At 45.9% G+C, this 19,888-nt stretch overlaps 1 protein-coding gene across 1 annotated transcript in view; it reads right to left on the reverse strand.

Moving 5' to 3' along the window:
* Nucleotides 1–3,161: 3,161 nt before the first annotated feature.
* The window catches only part of LOC118380406 (ubiquitin carboxyl-terminal hydrolase 32-like), a 175,935-nt gene continuing 159,208 nt past the window's right edge, over nt 3,162–19,888 (reverse strand). Inside the window, exons 26-34 of the mRNA XM_052469303.1 lie at nt 18,189–18,415; nt 15,674–15,858; nt 15,347–15,433; nt 15,122–15,242; nt 13,412–13,603; nt 10,603–10,837; nt 9,609–10,120; nt 6,595–6,687; nt 3,162–6,465 (exon numbers count right to left, since the gene is read on the reverse strand). Of these exons, the coding sequence (XP_052325263.1) occupies nt 6,292–6,465; nt 6,595–6,687; nt 9,609–10,120; nt 10,603–10,837; nt 13,412–13,603; nt 15,122–15,242; nt 15,347–15,433; nt 15,674–15,858; nt 18,189–18,415 (1,826 nt within the window). The 3' untranslated portion in view covers nt 3,162–6,291. The remainder of the gene's footprint in view (nt 6,466–6,594; nt 6,688–9,608; nt 10,121–10,602; nt 10,838–13,411; nt 13,604–15,121; nt 15,243–15,346; nt 15,434–15,673; nt 15,859–18,188; nt 18,416–19,888) is intronic.

Raw genomic sequence — 19,888 nt, forward strand, 5'->3', positions numbered from 1 at the left:
TCTGATACCCCACACATACAGTTATCTGTAAGGTCCCTCATCTCTGTACCCCACTAACATACAATTATCTGTAAGGTCCCTCAGTTGAACAGTGAATTTCAAATATAGATTCAACCAGTTCAAAGACCAGGGAGGTTTTTCCAATGCCTCGTAAAGAAGGATTGATTCAGATGGGTAAAAAGCAGACGCTGAATATTCCTTTGAACAGTGAAGATTATTACATTACACTCTGGATGTATCAATACACCCAGTCACTACAAAGATACAGGCGTCCCTCCTAACTCAGTTGACGGAGAGGAGGGAAACCACTAGGGATTTGAACCATGAGGACAATGGTGACTTTAAAATGGTTACAGATATCCAATGGCTCTTAGTAGAGAGCAGTTGAGGATGGATCAACAACACAATACTAACCTAATATGACAGTTGAAAAGAAGGAAGCCTGTACAGAATATAAATAGTTCCAAAACATGCATCCTGTTTAGTATGAAGCAGTTTAATAAAACTAAAAACTTAGTATGAAGCAGTCCTGAATCACACAAACTAACTTGTTGAAGCAGTTCAAATCCAACTAACATCCCTGAAGCAGTTCAGTACCACTAACTTAGTATTTTCAAGCAGTTCAGATATCACACTATGGGTAACTTAGTATGAAGCAGACCAAGGATTTCACACTAAAAATAAATAGAACAGAGCAGATACAGGCTAAACTAACTTAGTAGGAAAAGCAGTTCAGATCTGCTTTCCAGTGAGACTCTAACTTAGTATGAAGCAGTTCAGTTCAGATATCCACACTAACACCAACTTAGTATGAAGCAGTTCAGATATCACACTAACTTAGTATGAAGCAGTTCAGATATCCACACTAACACTAACTTAGTATGAAGCAGTTCAGATATCCACACTAACACTAACTTAGTATGAAGCAGTTCAGATATCCACACTAACACTAACTTAGTATGAAGCAGTTCAGATATCACACTAACACCAACTTAGTATGAAGCAGTTCAGATATCCACACTAACACTAACTTAGTATGATGCAGTTCAGATATCACACTACACTAACTTAGTATGATGCAGTTCAGATATCCACACTAACACTAACTTAGTATGAAGCAGTTCAGATATCCACACTAACTCTAACTTAGTATGATGCAGTTCAGATATCCACACTAACACTAACTTAGTATGAAGCAGTTCAGATATCCACACTAACACTAACTTACTATGAAGCAGTTCAGATATCCACACTAACACTAACTTAGTATGATGCAGTTCAGATATCCAGACTAACACTAACTTAGTATGATGCAGTTCAGATATCCACACTAACACTAACTTAGTATGAAGCAGTTCAGATATCCACACTAACACTAACTTAGTATGAAGCAGTTCAGATATCCACACTAACACTAACTTAGTATGATGCAGTTCAGATATCCACACTAACACTAACTTAGTATGAAGCAGTTCAGATATCCAGACTAACACTAACTTAGTATGATGCAGTTCAGATATCCACACTAACACTAACTTAGTATGAAGCAGTTCAGATATCCACACTAACACTAACTTAGTATGAAGCAGTTCAGATATCCACACTAACACTAACTTAGTATGATGCAGTTCAGATATCCACACTAACACTAACTTAGTATGATGCAGTTCAGATATCACACTAACACTAACTTAGTATGAAGCAGTTCAGATATCACACTAACACTAACTTACTATGAAGCAGTTCAGATATCACACTAACACTAACTTAGTATGATGCAGTTCAGATATCCACACTAACTTAGTATGAAGCAGTTCAGATATACTAACACTAAGCAGTTCAGTATGAAGCAGTTCAGATATCCACACTAACACCAACTTAGTATGAAGCAGTTCAGATATCCACACTAACTTAGTATGAAGCAGTTCAGATATCCACACTAACACTAACTTAGTATGAAGCAGTTCAGATATCCACACTAACACTAACTTAGTATGAAGCAGTTCAGATATCCACACTAACACTAACTTAGTATGAAGCAGTTCAGATATCCACACTAACTCTAACTTAGTATGAAGCAGTTCAGATATCCACACTAACACCAACTTAGTATGAAGCAGTTCAGATATCCACACTAACTTAGTATGAAGCAGTTCAGATATCCACACTAACACTAACTTAGTATGAAGCAGTTCAGATATCCACACTAACACTAACTTAGTATGAAGCAGTTCAGATATCCACACTAACACTAACTTAGTATGAAGCAGTTCAGATATCCACACTAACACTAACTTAGTATGAAGCAGTTCAGATATCCACACTAACACTAACTTAGTATGAAGCAGTTCAGATATCCACACTAACTTAGTATGAAGCAGTTCAGATATCCACACTAACACTAACTTAGTATGAAGCAGTTCAGATATCCACACTAACACCAACTTAGTATGAAGCAGTTCAGATATCCACACTAACTTAGTATGAAGCAGTTCAGATATCCACACTAACACTAACTTAGTATGAAGCAGTTCAGATATCCACACTAACACTAACTTAGTATGAAGCAGTTCAGATATCCACACTAACACTAACTTAGTATGAAGCAAGGTAATGAGCAAGTGCTATGCTAGTATAAACATTGAAACGTGGGCCTGTTCTGATCTCCACAAAACGGTTCCCTTTGAGTGAAGTAATGTATTTTAAAAAGTTGGGACAACATTCTCTCTCTCTCTCGCTCTACAATATTCAAAAGTTAGACATCTTCTTACAAGGGTGGGGGGGGGGAGAAATATAAACAAAAGAAAATACAAAAATAACGTTCAGTAATGCAATTTTTGCATTAGTCTCACAAATATTGTTTGACAATGAAAAATAATGTTTCATTTATTAACAATGACAAACACTGCATCCAGTGAATCAATGACGATCAGCCCCCCCCCCACCACAAATAGAGCAGTTTGGTTTGAGTTTGGTGATTTAAATCTCTTGAATGATTGTGGAAGCTGGAAGAAAACTTCACTTATAAAAGAGAGACCTTTTTTTTTACAACTAAAATCATAAATAAAATCAGAACCGTCAAAACATCCTATTGTTCTCCAGGTAAGAAAGACATCTGTTCGCAGTGACGATCTGAAAAGATGGTCGCTCGACACGAGCTGCTACTGAAAACCATAAACTGACGTGAAATGTGGGTTACGACATTGTTATGTCGTTGTTATGACAACGCGAGGAAGAACCGTATGACAACGCATCGTTTTGAGTAGTGTTTTTACCCCACATGTCATTATTACCTAGCAGCTGATGGTAACGGTAAAAACATAGGATTGTTTAGAGAACAGAGTGGTGAGGACACTTCGCTCAACAATCGCATGGCATCAGAAATGACACCCTATTCCTTGAATAAAGAGTTTTTCGAGAAAAGTATTCACACCCCTTGACTTTTTCCATCTTTTGTTTTGGATTTTAAAATGTATATTGTTTGTCACTGGCCGACACACGACACCCCATAATAGCAAAAGATGAAATCATGAATGAATTGTTACCAATTAATTAAAAATGAAAAGCTGAAATGTCTTGAGGTCAATAAGTATTCAATCCCTTTGTTATGGCCAAGCCTGAATAAGTTCAGGAGTAAACATGTGCTTAACATGTAAAATAATCATTTTTTTTAATGACTACCTCATCTCTGTACCCCACACATACAATTATCTGTAAGGTCCCTCAGTTGAACAGTGAATTTCAAATATAGATTCAACCACAAAGACCAGGGAGGTTTTTCCAATGCCTCGTAAAGAAGGATTGATTGGTAGATGGGTAAAAAGCAGACGCTGAATATTCCTTTGAACACGGTGAAGTTATTAATTACACTCTGGATGTATCAATACACCCAGTCACTACAAAGATACAGGCGTCCCTCCTAACTCAGTTGACGGAGAGGAGGGAAACCACTCAGGGATTTCACCATGAGGACAATGGTGACTTTAAAATGGTTACAGAGTTTAATGGCTCTGATAGGAGAGAACTGAGGATGGATCAACAACACAATACTAACCTAATTGACAGAGTGAAAAGAAGGAAGCCTGTACAGAATATAAATATTCCAAAACATGCATCCTGTTTGCAATAAGGTACTTAAGTAAAACTGCAAAAAATGTGGCAATTTATGTCCTGAATACAAAGCGTTATGTTTGGGGCAAATCCAACACATCCCTGAGTACCACTCTTTATATTTTCAAGCATGGTGGTGGCTGCATCATGTTATGGGTATGCTTGTCATCGGCAAGGACCAAGGAGTTTTTTTTAGGATAAAAATAAATAGAACAGAGCTAAGCACAGGCTAAATCCTAGAGGAAAACCTGGTTCAGTCTGCTTTCCAGTGAGATGAATTCACATTTCAGCAGGACAATAACCTAAAACAAAAATACACTGGAGTTGCTTACCAAGATGACATTGAATGTTCCTGACTGGACTAAGTCGTTTTGACTTGACAATCGTCTTGAAAATCTATGGCAAGACTTGAAAATGGCTGTCTAGCGATGTTCAACAACCATCTTGACAGAGCTAGAAGACATTTTAAAGAATATTGTACAATCCAGGTGTGCAAAGCTTTTAGAGCAGGCGTGTGGAACTCATTCAACGGAGAGTCGAATGTCTTTGTGTTTTAGGTTTTTCCTTTCAATTAAAACCTAGACAACCAGGTGAGGGGAGTTATTTACTAATTAGTGACCTTAATTCATCAATTAAGTACAGAAGAGGAGCAAAAACCCGCAAGGCACTCGGCCCTCCGTGGAATGAGTTTGACACGAGACTTACCCAGAAAGACTCAACTGTAACCGCTGCCAAAGGTGATTCTAATACGTATTGACTCAGGGGTGTGAATACTTGTGTAAATGAGATATTTCTGTATTTAATTTTCAATAAGATGGGTGAGAAGGAGAAACAAAGGCTGTAACAACAACATGTGGAATAAGTCAAAGGGGTATGAATACTTTGTGAAGGTATTCTTCAGTAGTGCACTATTTCTGACCAGAACCCTCTGGGCCCTAGTCAAAAGTAGTGCACTAGGGAATAGGGTGTCATGTGGCCCTATTCATTTACAGTCTCAGAGTGGCTCCCTACAACGCACTGTAGATAAACACCAGAGATGAGAACAACCCTTATATTAACAAAAATGTACATACAAATAATTGCAATGATAAAAATAACTCTAGAAAATAATTGGAGAAAGAGAAAAAACAAATCAAATATATGTATATATTAATTAATAAATATATGTATATATATATATTATCTTTGAAACATCCTCTATGTCCATAACATAACCAAGATTTAAACTCAAGCTTGTGAGTTAAAATGACTACAGTGAACGCCCCTAAAGTCATTCGATGTCGTGAGTACATTGATCAGCAATTGCACTTTTTTGTTTTAGGAAGTTGCTTGGCAAGGGGTCAAATTAAGGTCAACCCCCACAATTTGGTGGAATCTTTCTTCATAAAGGGAGATGATTATTTTTCAAAGTGTGTGTGTGTGTGTGTGTGTGTGCGGTCATCAAAAGGAGGAAGTGGGTGAGGTTTTAATACTGTCAAAAATATTTGGCCGTTCCAATTGGCCAATGAAATGCAGTGAGGTAGAATTAGGAGGTTTCTTTTTTTAAATGACAGTATCATTACTGAAGAAGGAAAATTAAAACCTTTGGAGAACCCCTTTTTAAATCGCTAAAATAATATTAGTATAATCTCTACCGTTTCACTATAGTGAGTTATAGAGACAGACATTATGTAGGTATGTGGACACGTTTTGATGGCTGCAGGGGACAAATATGCGCAACAAGGAAGCAATATCAGCTCATGTGCTGACAATATAACACACACACACACACACACACACACACACACACACACACACACACACACACACACACACACACACACACACACACACACACACACACACACACACACACACACACACACACACGAGAGTTTCCTCAGGCTCAATGTGCAACAGCTTAGTGCTTTAAAAAAAAAAAATGGGTCTTCAATGTTGTTCTCTTGACAGAACAACAAGGGGGTATCTTGCGGTATCCGAAACCATGACAACCGCTCCGGCAATCAAGTGGTTCAGTTTGTGATGACTCGGCCAAAAGACACCATTTTGTGCTTCCTGGGAGCCCAGCTGAGACCGGCTGAAGAAGCACTGTGTCCTTTCCGTCTGTCCAGGAGTTCCAGGCATAATGCTGACGGTTGACGGTTGACCGCTAGGTCGGTGGAAGACTGTGTGATCGTGAAATCACTGAAGGACACAGTACTTTTTGTAGTCAGACTCAAAGTCCTCGTCCATGCTAGTGGTGTCGGCCATCTTCTTGCCGTCAGTCTTTGGCAGGAACTGAGAGAAGTCCACCGCCTGCTGCTCATAGAACAGGATGTAGGCGGAGTCCGTGTCCATCTCCTCCGAGTGCACTTCCTAGGGAGGACACGGCAAACAAGCACGCGCTTTAAAAATGGCTCGTTTGGCTTCAAAAGTTACTAACTGGTTTGCTAGATTAATTGTCTATTAGTCGAGGGGTGTGTGTGTGTGTGTGTGTGTTCTTACCTTACAGCTGCTGTCGTTGTAACAGTACCATTTGTTGTTGGGGTTTTTGGCATAGGTCACATAGTGTCCTCCTCCCATGATACCTGAATGGCACTGTGGAGACAGAGAGAGAACCTCCTATTACCATGATACCTGAATGGCACTGTGGAGACAGAGAGAACCTCCTATTACCTCCCATGATAACTGAATGGCACTGTGGAGACAGAGAGAACCTCCTATTACCTCCCATGATACCTGAATGGCACTGTGGAGACAGAGAGAGAACCTCCTATTACCATGATACCTGAATGGCACTGTGGAGACAGAGAGAGAACCTCCTATTACCTCCTATGATAACTGAATGGCACATAGTGCACTATGTAGGGAATAGGGTGCACTATGTAGGGAATAGGGTGCACTATGTAGGGAATAGGGTGCACTATATAGGGAATAGGGTGCACTATATAGGGAATAGGGTGCACTATATAGGGAATAGGGTGCACTATATAGGGAATAGGGTGCACTATATATAGGGAATAGGGTGCACTATACAGGGAATAGGGTGCACTATATAGGGAATAGGGTGCACTATATAGGGAATAGGGTGCACTATATAGGGGAATAGGGTGCACTATATAGGGAATAGGGTGCACTATATAGGGAATAGGGTGCACTATGTAGGGAATAGGGTGCACTATGTAGGGAATAGGGTGCACTATGTAGGGAATAGGGTGCACTATGTAGGGAATAGGGTGCGCTATGTAGGAATAGGGTGCGCTATGTAGGGAATAGGGTGCACTATGTAGGGAATAGGGTGCACTATGTAGGGAATAGGGTGCCATTTGGTTCAGAGGCTTTCTAATCCAGAATGATTTAACCCTCGCAGGGCTGCCGTCCCAGACGCCGTCCCCAGCCGCGTCCTCAGAGCATGCACAGACCAGCTGGCTGGTGTGTTTTCCCACATATTCAATCTCTCCCTGTACCAGTCTGCTGTCCCCACATGCTTCAAGACGGCCACCGTTGTTCCTGTACCCACCCAGTAGCCATGCTTTCCGCCTGGCTACTCCAACCTCGGCCAACAGCTCCGCCCCCCCCCGCAGCTACTCGCCCAAGCCTCTCCAGGTTCTCCTTTACCCAAATCCAGATAGCAGATGTTCTGAAAGAGCTGCAAAACCTGGACCCGTACAAATCAGCTGGGCTTGACAATCTGGACCCTCTATTTCTGAAACTATCCGCCGCCATTGTCGCAACTCCTATTACCAGCCTGTTCAATCTCTCTTCAAGGATTGGAAATATCGTCTGAGATCCCAAGGATTGGAAAGCTGCCGCAGTCATCCCCCTCTTCAAAGGGGAGACAGCCCCTGGACCCAAATTGTTCCAGTTCTCTGCTGCCTGTGACTGGAACGAATTCCAAAATCGCTGAAGTTGGAGACTTTTATCTCCCTCACCAACTTCAAACATCTGCTATCTGAACAGCTAACCGATCGCTGCAGCTGTACATAGTCTATTGGTAAATAGCCCACCCATTTTCACCTACCTCATCCCCATACTGTTTTTATACTGTTTATATTTATTTACTTTTCTGCTCTTTTGCACACCAATATCTCTACCTGTACATGACCATCTGATCATTTATCACTCCAGTGTTAATCTGCAATATTGTAATTATTCGCCTACCTCCTCATGCCTTTTGCACAATGTATATAGACTGTATATAGACTAATTGTTTACTCCATGTGTAACTCTGTGTTGTCTGTTCACACTGCTATGCTTTATCTTGGCCAGGTCGCAGTTGCAAATGAGAACTTGTTCTCAACTAGCCTACCTGGTTAAATAAAGGTGAAATAAAATAAAATAAAACCCAAGAAGGCAGAGATAACTGAACTAAATGACTATAGCCCGTAGCGCTCACTTCTGTATTCATGAAGTGGCTTTGAGAGACTAGTCAAGGATCATATCACCTCTACCTTACACCTAGACCCACTTCAATTTGCGCACCGCCCCAATAGATCCACAGGCGAAGCAATCGCCATCACACTACACACTGCCCTATCCCATCTGGACAAGAGGAATACCTATGTAAGATTGCTGTTCATCGACTACAGCTCAGCATTCAACACCATAGTACCCTCAAGCTCATCATTAAGGTTGAGGCCCTGGGTCTGAACCCTGCCCTGTGCAACTGGGTCCTGGACTTCCTGACGGGCCTCTCCCAGGTGCCTTCAACAAATCTCAAATCTCCACTTCGCTGATCCTCAACACAGGGGCTCCACAAAGGGTGCGTGCTCAGCCCCTCCTGTACTCCTGTTCAACCATGACTGCGTGGCCATGCACGCCTCCAATTCAATCATCAAGTTCGCAGATGACAACAGTAGTGGGCTTGATTACCAACAACGACGAGACAGCCGATAGGGAGGAGGTGAGGGCCCTCGGAGTGTGGTGTCAGGAAAATAACCTCTCACTCAACGTCAACAAAACAAAAAGGAGATGATCGTGGACTTCAGGAAACAGCAGAGGGTGCACCCCCCTATCCACATCAACGGGACAGCAGTAGCGAAGGTGTAAAGTTTTAAGTTCTTCGGTGTACACATCACTGACAAACAGATATGGTCCACCCACACAGACAGCGTGGTGAAGAATGCGCAACAGCGCCTCTTCAACTGAAGGCTGAAGAAATGTGGCTTGTCACCTAAAACCCTCACAAATTTTACAATTGAGAGCATCCTGTCGGGCTGCATCACCGCCTGGTACGGCAACTGCACCGCCCTCAACCACAAAGGCACTCCAGAGGGTGGTGCGGTCTGCACAAAGCATCACCGGGGCAAACTAGGTAGTTGTTGTGGAATTGTTAGATATTACTGGACTGTCGGGAACTAGAAGCACAAGCATTTCGCTACACTCGCAATAACATCTGCTCACCATGTGTATGTGACCAATACAATGTGATTTGATTTTGATTTGATTCATATCAAACTAAATCAATCTTCGAGCATAGGTTAGGAGGCTAAACTCCAAGCAGTTTTGGAAGTACTCACTGAAATTGCATACAAGTTGTAGATGTTCTCCAGGCTGTTGTCTCTTTGGTGCAGCTGGGCTGTTGCAGTGGTCTCTAGGTCCGTGCTGGGCTCCGTACTGGCCTCCGTGCTTAGTACCTCGTTGCTATGGCCACCGCTGTCCCCGTTCATCACGATAACATTACTGAGGCTGCTGGGCGCATCTGTGGTGGACATCTCTGGCCCGCTTCTCACCCCGACCTCCCCAAAACCTCCACTCATCACCCCCACGAGCCCACCCTCCGTGTCCGCCTGCGGTGATCCCTCCCTGGGCTCTGTGTCAGGGCCGCTGCCCCTCTCCCTGGTACTACCCTCCAGGTTCTCCTTGCTGTTGGAGAGGCGGTGGCGGCTGGCCAGCTGGGGGAGCCTGAGGTGGGTCTGTCTGTGGCCCGCGCCCCCTGGACTGCCTCCTCCTGTCTTGGGGCTGCTGCAGGGGCTGCTGGTACGGCTGATGAAGGAGGGAGGGGCTGACTTCCTGCCTGACGCTGGAGAGGCTGTGGAAACAGATGAAGAGAGAGGGAGAGAGCGGGGCTCAGTAAAACAGCTCGACCTAATCCTTCCTGGGTATATGGGGCTATGCGGTGTATCGTGTTGTACCCTAATGAATAGAAATAAATACACGCTTTCTCTGGTTTTATTATCTCACTCTGAAGGACTGGTTTGTTTAACAACAGAAAACCACTGCAGATGACTTGCCATCAAGCTAAAATCAGGGACTTGGAATCAACAGTCAACTTGAATGACCGAAAAAGCAGCAAGATTCCATTGAGAGAGGAGTGCCTCAAATGGCACCCTATTCCCTATATAGTGCACTACTTTAGGCCAGAACCCTATTCCCTATATAGTGCACTACTTTAGACCAGAGCCCTATGGGCCCTATTCCCTATATATAGTGCTCTACATTTGACCAAGGTCCATAGGGACTATGCACTAAAGGGAATAGGGTGCTATTTGAGACGTAGACAGGATGACAGACCTTTGAGGATGTTGAGGAACCCAGCAGGGGCGGAGATGGAGACCGTTTCTCCTCCTCTTATCCTCAGTAGCTCCTCCCCCTCGCTGCGGCTCTGCAGACCGTGTAGCCCGTTAAGCCCCGCCTCCCGGGGAGCCAGGTAAACACTAGGGTCAAAACTCTCTCTGGGAAACTGGACGATCTTCTGAGACTTGATCCAGCGGCCATTCACAAACTGGAACCTCTTCAGGTGTACTATCTGCAAATAAAGAACAACGTGAAGTATTGAAAAAAACACTCGGATGTAGATTCATGTACAGAGACGTCAGGTAGCCCTAGCGGTTAGAGAGGTGAGCCAGCAGACGGAGGGGTTGCCAGTTCGAAGCCAGAGTCCAACGGGAAAAAAATCTGCCCGGCAAGTGAGTTGGTAAGCGGAGGGTTTCTGATATCAAATCCTAGAAGCCATTGCCTGCCCATTGTGCCCTTCAGCAAGGCACTTAACCCACAACCACTGCACCAGCTCCACAGTGTGGCAGCCCAACCCCACCTCTCCAAAACCTCTAAATGTATGTGTGTCTTTGGGAAGGGTTGGTTTAAAAGAGGAAGTCACATTTCAGTTGGACTTTCTGTGCAATTGACCAATAAAGTGATGTTCATCTTTCTGTTTACATTGTAGCGATGGTGGGCACTCTAGCGATGGTGGGCACTCTAGCGATGGTGGGCACTCTAGCGATGGTGGGCACTCTAGCGATGGTGGGCACTCTAGCGATAGCGATGGTGGGTACTGTAGCGATGGTGGGTACTGTAGCGATGGTGGGTACTGTAGCGATAGCGATGGTGGGTACTGAGCACTGCAGCGATGGTGGGTACTGTAGCGATGGTGGGTACTGTAGCGATAGCGATGGTGGGTACTGAGCACTGCAGCGATGGTGGGCACTGCAGCGATGGTGGGTACTGTAGCGATGGTGGGTACTGCAGCGATGGTGGGTACTGTAGCGATGGTGGGCACTGTAGCGATGGTGGGCACTGTAGCGATGGTGGGTACTGTAGCGATGGTGGGTACTGTAGCGATGGTGGGTACTGTAGCGATGGTGGGTACTGTAGCGATGGTGGGTACTGTAGCGATGGTGGGTACTGTAGTGATGGTGGGCACTGTAGCGATGGTGGGTACTGTAGCGATGGTGGGTACTGTAGCGATGGTGGGTACTGTAGCGATGGTGGGTACTGTAGCGATGGTGGGTACTGTAGCGATGGTGGGTACTGTAGCGATGGTGGGTACTGTAGCGATGGTGGGTACTGTAGCGATGGTGGGTACTGTAGCGATGGTGGGTACTGCAGCGATGGTGGGTACTGTAGCGATGGTGGGCACTGCAGCGATGGTGGGTACTGCAGCGATGGTGGGTACTGTAGCGATGGTGGGTACTGTAGTGATGGTGGGTACTGTAGCGATGGTGGGTACTGTAGCGATGGTGGGCACTGCAGCGATGGTGGGTACTGCAGCGATGGTGGGTACTGCAGCGATGGTGGGTACTGTAGCGATGGTGGGTACTGTAGTGATGGTGGGTACTGTAGCGATGGTGGGTACTGTAGCGATGGTGGGTACTGCAGCGATGGTGGGTACTGTAGCGATGGTGGGTACTGTAGCGATGGTGGGTACTGTAGCGATGGTGGGTACTGTAGCGATGGTGGGTACTGCAGCGATGGTGGGTACTGCAGCGATGGTGGGTACTGCAGCGATGGTGGGTACTGTACCCACCATCGCTGCAGTACCCACCATCGCTAGAGTGCCCACCATCGCGATGGTGGCCCACCATCGCTACGATGGGGCACTGTAGCGATGGTGGGCACTGTAGCGATGGTGGGGGCTGTACCCACCATCGCTGCATGGTGGGTACAGTACCCACCATCGCTAGATGGTGCCCACCATCTAACTAAGTGCCCACCATCGCTACGGTGGGCACTGTAGCGATGGTGGGCACTGCAGCGATGGTGGGCACTGTAGCGATGGTGGGCACTGTAGCGATGGTGGGCACTCTAGCGATGGTGGGCACTCTAGCGATGGTGGGCACTCTAGCGATGGTGGGCACTCTAGCGATGGTGGGTACTGTAGCGATGGTGGGCACTGTAGCGATGGTGGGCACTGTAGCGATGGTGGGCACTGTAGCGATGGTGGGCACTGTAGCGATGGTGGGCACTCTAGCGATGGTGGGCACTCTAGCGATGGTGGGCACTCTAGCGATGGTGGGCACTCTAGCGATGGTGGGCACTCTAGCGATGGTGGGCACTCTAGCGATGGTGGGCACTCTAGCGATGGTGGGCACTCTAGCGATGGTGGGTACTCTAGCGATGGTGGGCACTCTAGCGATGGTGGGCACTGCAGCGATGGTGGGTACTGTAGCGATGGTGGGCACTGTAGCGATGGTGGGCACTGTAGCGATGGTGGGCACTGTAGCGATGTTCGGTACTGTAGCGATGTTGGGTACTGCAGCGATGGTGGGCACTGCAGCGATGGTGGGTATTGGGTACTGCAGCGATGGTGGGCACTGTAGCGATGGTGGGCACTGTAGCGATGGTGGGCACTGCAGCGATGGTGGGCACTGCAGCGATGGTGGGCACTGGGCACTGTAGCGATGGTGGGCACTGCAGCGATGGTGGGTACTGCAGCGATGGTGGGCACTGCAGCGATGGTGGGCACTGCAGCGATGGTGGGTACTGGAGCGATGGTGGGTACTAGTCTTGCTAGTCTACACCGTGTGTCAATGTGCTAACCAGTATGGGCGGTAGCCTCATTACATCTAACTACAGTAGACAGTGTGTGTGTCAGTGTTCTGACCAGTATAGGCGGCAGCCTCCACAGGTCCAGTTTCTTGGTGGCCAGGCGGTGGGTCTTGCACTTGGAGCAGTAGTAGAGCTCATCCTCTCCCAGCTCCTCCTCACTGGTGAAGGCCTTCAGACAACTGTCTAGACTGATGGGCTCTGCCTGGGCCCTGCGACTCTGCTGCACACTACAGTGCTCCTCTACTATCTAGAGAGAGAGAGAGACGGAGAACAGGGTTAGACGGGACAGATAGACAGACTGGGGCCTGCGACTCTGCTGCACACTACAGTGCTCCTCTACTATCTAGAGAGAGAGAGAGAGAGACGGAGAACAGGGTTAGACGGGACAGATAGACAGACTGGGGCCTGCTCCTCATTACATTGCACCTCTACACAAACGAGAGAGAGGAGAGAGGAGAGAGGAGAGAGGAGAGAGGAGATATTGTTTTGATCACGCAGACTTGGATACGTTCCGGCTAGCCTCTGAGAATAACATTGACGAATACACAGATATGGTGACTGAGGTAATCAGGAAGTGTTGAAGGAAATATTGTACCTGTATATTAAAATCTACCCAAACCAGAAACCGTGGATAGATGGCAGCATTCGCGTAAAACTGAAAGCGTGAACCACCGCATTTAACCACGGCAAGGTGACTGGGAATATGGTTGAATACAAACAGTGTAGTTATTCCCTCAGTAAGGCAATGAAACTGGCAAAACAGCAATACAGAAACAAAATGGAGTTGCAATTCAACGGTTCAGACAAGACGTATGTGGCAGGGTCTTACAGACAATCATGGATTACAAAGGGAAAACCAGCCACGTCGCGGACACCGACGTCTTGCTTCCGGACAAACTAAACACCTTCTTCATCCGCTTCGTGGAAAACACAGTGCCACCAGACTGTTAAATATCCATCACTAGCCGGCTTCCACCCGGTTACGCAACCCTGCACCTTAGAAGCTGATGTCCTATAGACATAGAATCACTGGTCACTTTAATAATGGATCACTGGTCACTTTAATAATGGAACACTGGTCACTATAATAATGGAACACTGGTCACTATAATAATGGAACACTGGTCACTTTAATAATGGAACACTGGTCACTTTAATAATGGAACACTGGTCACTTTAATAATGGAACACTGGTCACTTTAATAATGGAACACTGGTCACTTTAATAATGGAACACTGGTCACTATAATAATGGAACACTGGTCACTATAATAATGGAACACTGGTCACTATAATAATGGAACACTGGTCACTATAATAATGGAACACTGGTCACTATAATAATGGAACACTGGTCACTATAATTATGGAACACTGGTCACTATAATAATGGAACACTGGTCACTATAATAATGGAACACTGGTCACTATAATAATGGAACACTGGTCACTATAATTATGGAACACTGGTCACTATAATAATGGAACACTGGTCACTTGATTTATGTTTACATACTGCTTTACTCATCTCATATGTATATACTGTATTCTATTCTACTGTATTTAGTCAATGTCACTCCTATATTGCTCGTCCTAATATTTATATATTTAATAATTCCATTATTTTACGTTTAGTTGTGTGTATTGTTAGATATTATTGCACTGTTGGAGTTAGGAACACAAGCATTTCGCTACACCAGCAATAACGTCTGCGTAATATGTGATGTGTGGATGTCATCTTTTCCTATCTGATCTAATGACTCACCCTCTCCTGTGAGGTCTGGTAACGGAGGTGTAGGGCCGTAGGGTCCCAGTCGACAGCTATGTAGGCGTTTTCTACCGAGGCCCTGTCCTCTGTACAGTCCACCGCACAGCCTCGACAGAACCTGAACACACACAGTAACACACTGTTGAGCAGAAGCCAAATGAGATCTAGTAACAGAAGTGAAGTGTGTTTTGATGATGCTGATGATGGAGGAGGCCACCTCACCTGTACCAGGGACACCAGGCACACGAGCTGCCATCCTTCCCCACCACTCTCAGTGTGAAGGGGTACTGGTAGCCCATACTGTCATCACTGTAGTAGGGGCATCACACACACACACACACACACACACACACACACACACACACACACACACACACACACACACACACACACACACACACACACACACACACACACACACACACACACACACACACACACACACACACAACCTTATTAACAACCAGCAGGCAATCAAGATAACCATCACATCAAGGGGAGACTTGCAGACTAGCCCTGTGTGTGTGTGTGTGTGGGGGGGGTACTGACCAGTCCTGAGCATGGTTGCTGGCCTCCTGCGGGGGTAGAGGGCTGGCCAGACGGGCCACCTGTATCCAGACAGCATCGTACAGGTCCTTCTGACTGGTGTGAACCGTACAGGGAACGATCAGGGGCATCCCAAACAGACTGGCACGGTTCTTCTGACTGGACAGGAAATACAACTCCGTCCGGATCTACAGGAAGACATACAGGAAAGTAAAGAAACAAGACCTCAAGGACCAAACATGAGACGGGGGGGACAGGGGACAGGGGACAGAGACCTCTAACAGTATTCACCACTTTAAAAAACAAGGGTCAAGTTTACACAGCGTGTCATGTCAAAGTTGCTAAATGTATTTCCTCATTGCAAATATACTTCTCACTAGGACTCATAACTGCACTCGCAGTACTATAGAGTACACACGCAGTACTATAGAGTACACACGCAGTACTATAGAGTACACACGCAGTACTATAGAGTACACACGCAGTACTATAGAGTACACACGCAGTACTATAGAGTACACACGCAGTACTATAGAGTACACTCGCAGTACTATAGAGTACACTCGCAGTACTATAGAGTACACTCGCAGTACTATAGAGTACACTCGCAGTACTATAGAGTACACTCGCAGTACTATAGAGTACACTCGCAGTACTATAGAGTACACTCTTAACTGCACTCGTACTACTATAGAGTACAATTAACTTCTGGGCCACATCCTGGGGCAATCCATTCTTGCATAATCAATGTTTGTAGTTTGTCGGAATTTGTGGGTTTTTGTTTGTCCACCCGCCTCTTGAGGATTGACCACAAGTTCTCAAGTTTTCTCAATGTTTTGGGACTTATGGCAAGTGCTCCATCATGCTGGGAGTTCGTCACCAAACTGTTCCTGGATGGTTGGCCGAAGGATGTGTTGGTACCATTCTTTATTCATGGCTGTGTTCTTAAAATATGGCTGAGAAGCAACCCCACACATGAATGGTCTCAGGATGCTTTACTGTTGGCATGACACAGGACTGATGGTAGCGCTCACCTTGTCTTCTCCAGACAAGCTTTTTTCCAGATGCCCCAAACAATCGGAAAGGGGATTCATCAGAGAAAATGACTTTACCCCAGTCCTCAGCAGTCCATTGTCCCTAATGTTTTTCCTGGAGAGAAGTGGCTTCTTTGCTGCCCTCCAAAAGTCTTCGCCTCACTGTGCGTGCAGATGCACTCACACCTGCCTGCTGCCATTCCTGAGCAAGCTCTGTACTGGTGGTGCCCCGATCCTGCAGCTGAATCAACATTTGGAGACGGTCCTGGCACTTGCTGGACTTTCTTGGGTGCCCTGAAGCCTTCTTCACAACAATTGAACCGCTCTCCTTGAAGTTCTTGATGATCCAATAAATGGTTGATTTAGGTGCCATCTTACTGGCAGCAATATCCTTGCCTGTGAAGCCCTTTTTGTGCAAAGCAATGATGACGGCACATGTTTCCTTGCAGGTAACCATGGTTGACAGGGGAAGAACAATGATTCCAAGCACCACCCTCCTTTTGAGTCAGTTATTCCAACTCAATCAGCATGGCAGAGTGATCTCCAGCCTTGTCCTCGTCAACACTCACACCTGTGTTAATGAGAGAATCACTGACATGATGTCAGCTGGTCCTTTTGTGGCAGGGCTGAAATGCAGTGGAAATGTTTATTTGGGATTCAGTTCAATTGCATGGCAAAGAGAGACTTTGCAATTAATTGCAATTCATCTGATCACTCTTCATAACATTCTGGAGTATATGCAAATTGCCATCACACAAACTGAAGCAGCAGACTTGGTGAAAATTAAGATTTGTGTCATTCTCAAATCTTTTGGCCACAACTGTATAATCTCTAGAAACTCTACTTACCGGACGTAAAGTTAAAATGTGTTCCTCGCTATAAAATAAACTTCTGAATTCAGCTTTTGGCCGAACCGCACCATGTCCCTGCGGAGTTGAACAGGTGTTAGAGATTTCCTGGTATCCTGGTAGAAAGTCTCACGTGATGTACATGGTCTAACGACAGCTCTCTGTTCAACACAGCGGGGACATGGTGCGGTTCGGGCAAAAGCCTGATTCAGAAGTTTATTTTATAGCGAGGAGCACAGTTCACTTTACTTCAGGTCTCGTGGTCCTTCTGTAGCTCAGTTGGTAGAGCATGGCGCTTGTAACGCCAGGGTAGTGGGTTCAATTCCCGGGACCACCCATACGTAGAATGTATGCACAATGTCGCTTTGGATAAAAAGCATCTGCTAAATGGCATATATTATATATTATTATATTATAGGTAAGTAGAGTTCATTGTACATGTGCATTTGGGTGACAGGAAACGTTTTTTTTTTTTTTTTTTTTTGTGTAGCAGGCGATATTGCGGTTGGGGTTATTTTCTCATCACTAACCAACAGAACGATGCACAACTCAAGAGAGTCCAAATAATATGGACTCCTGATGATGTGTCCCAAAACTACACACAAACACAATATCTATATATTCTGTGGTACCCACCATCTTTCTGTGCATGGCAATGATGTACCCGATGAAGGGGCTGTCCTGGACGGGGGACACCTGTCCGTTGGGCACCCGCAGCCCTTCGTTGACCAGGGCTCTCTGCGTGGCCTCTCTGCAGGGCACCACAGCGCTGGGCATGCCGATGGGGATCAGACCAGGCTTACCGGCAGGATGCCCTTCCTCTGTCACCGCCGCCCCGTTAGCCACGGGCACAGGGGTGATGTCTGGAGAGGTGTCGGAGAGAGAGAGAGAGACAACTCGTGTTACAGAAGGACATGCCAGAGAGCCTTCTGGGAAAAGACTGAGGAGTACGTTAGGGTTACGTTCATAACGAGGAGGTACAGCTTTAGTCAGAAAGCTTCTCAGCCAGTTATAATGAATACCAAGGTGGCAGCTCCGGTCACTTCAGCTCCAATCGGGTCTAACGATCCCCATCACTGGTCACCGCGTGTCACAGTGACAACCTCTAGAACCGGCCGTGGGTTACATTCTACCAACCTCTAGAACCAGCCGTGGGTTACATTCTAACAACCTCTAGAACCGGCGAGGGTTACATTCTACCAACCTTTAGAACCGGCGCGGGTTACATTCTACCAACCTCTAGAACCGGCGCGGGTTACATTCTACCAACATCTAGAACCAGCCGTGGGTCACATTCTACCAACATCTAGAACCGCCGTGGGTTACATTCTACCAACATCTAGAACCGGCGCGGGTTACATTCTACCAACATCTAGAATGGGTCACATTCTACCAACATCTAGAACGCGGGTTACATTCTACAAACCTCTAGAACTGGCGCGGGTTACATTCTACCAACCTCTAGAACCGGCGCGGGTTACATTCTACCAACATCTAGAACCGCCGTGGGTTACATTCTACCAACCTCTAGAACCGGCGCGGGTTACATTCTACCAACATCTAGAACCGCCGTGGGTTACATTCTACCAACCTCTAGAACCGGCACGGGTTACATTCTACCAACATCTAGAACCAGACGTGGGTTACATTCTACCAACCTCTAGAACCAGCCGTGGGTTACATTCTACCAACATCTAGAACCAGCGCGGGTTACATTCTACCAACATCTAGAACCGGCGTGGGTTACATTCTACCAACATCTAGAACCGGCGTGGGTTACATTCTACCAACATCTAGAACCAGCGTGGGTTACATTCTACCAACATCTAGAACCGGCGCGGGTTACATTCTACCAACATCTAGAACCATCCGTGGGTTACATTCTACCAACATCTAGAACCAGCCGTGGGTTACATTCTACCAACCTCTAGAACCGCCGTGGGTTACATTCTACCAACATCTAGAACCAGCCGTGGGTTACATTCTACCAACCTCTAGAACCAGCCGTGGGTTACATTCTACCAACCTCTAGAACCAGCCGTGGGTTACATTCTACCAACCTCTAGAACCAGCCGTGGGTTACATTCTACCAACATCTAGAACCGCCGTGGGTTACATTCTACCAACATCTAGAACCGGCGCGGGTTACATTCTACCAACATCTAGAACCGGCGTGGGTTACATTCTACCAACATCTAGAACCAGCCGTGGGTTACATTCTACCAACCTCTAGAACCGGCGCGGGTTACATTCTACCAACCTCTAGAACCGGCGCAGGTTACATTCTACCAACCTCTAGAACCGGCGCGGGTTACATTCTACCAACATCTAGAACC

Source organism: Oncorhynchus keta, chromosome 1, assembly GCF_023373465.1.
Source record: "Oncorhynchus keta strain PuntledgeMale-10-30-2019 chromosome 1, Oket_V2, whole genome shotgun sequence".
Lineage (NCBI taxonomy): Eukaryota > Metazoa > Chordata > Actinopteri > Salmoniformes > Salmonidae > Oncorhynchus > Oncorhynchus keta.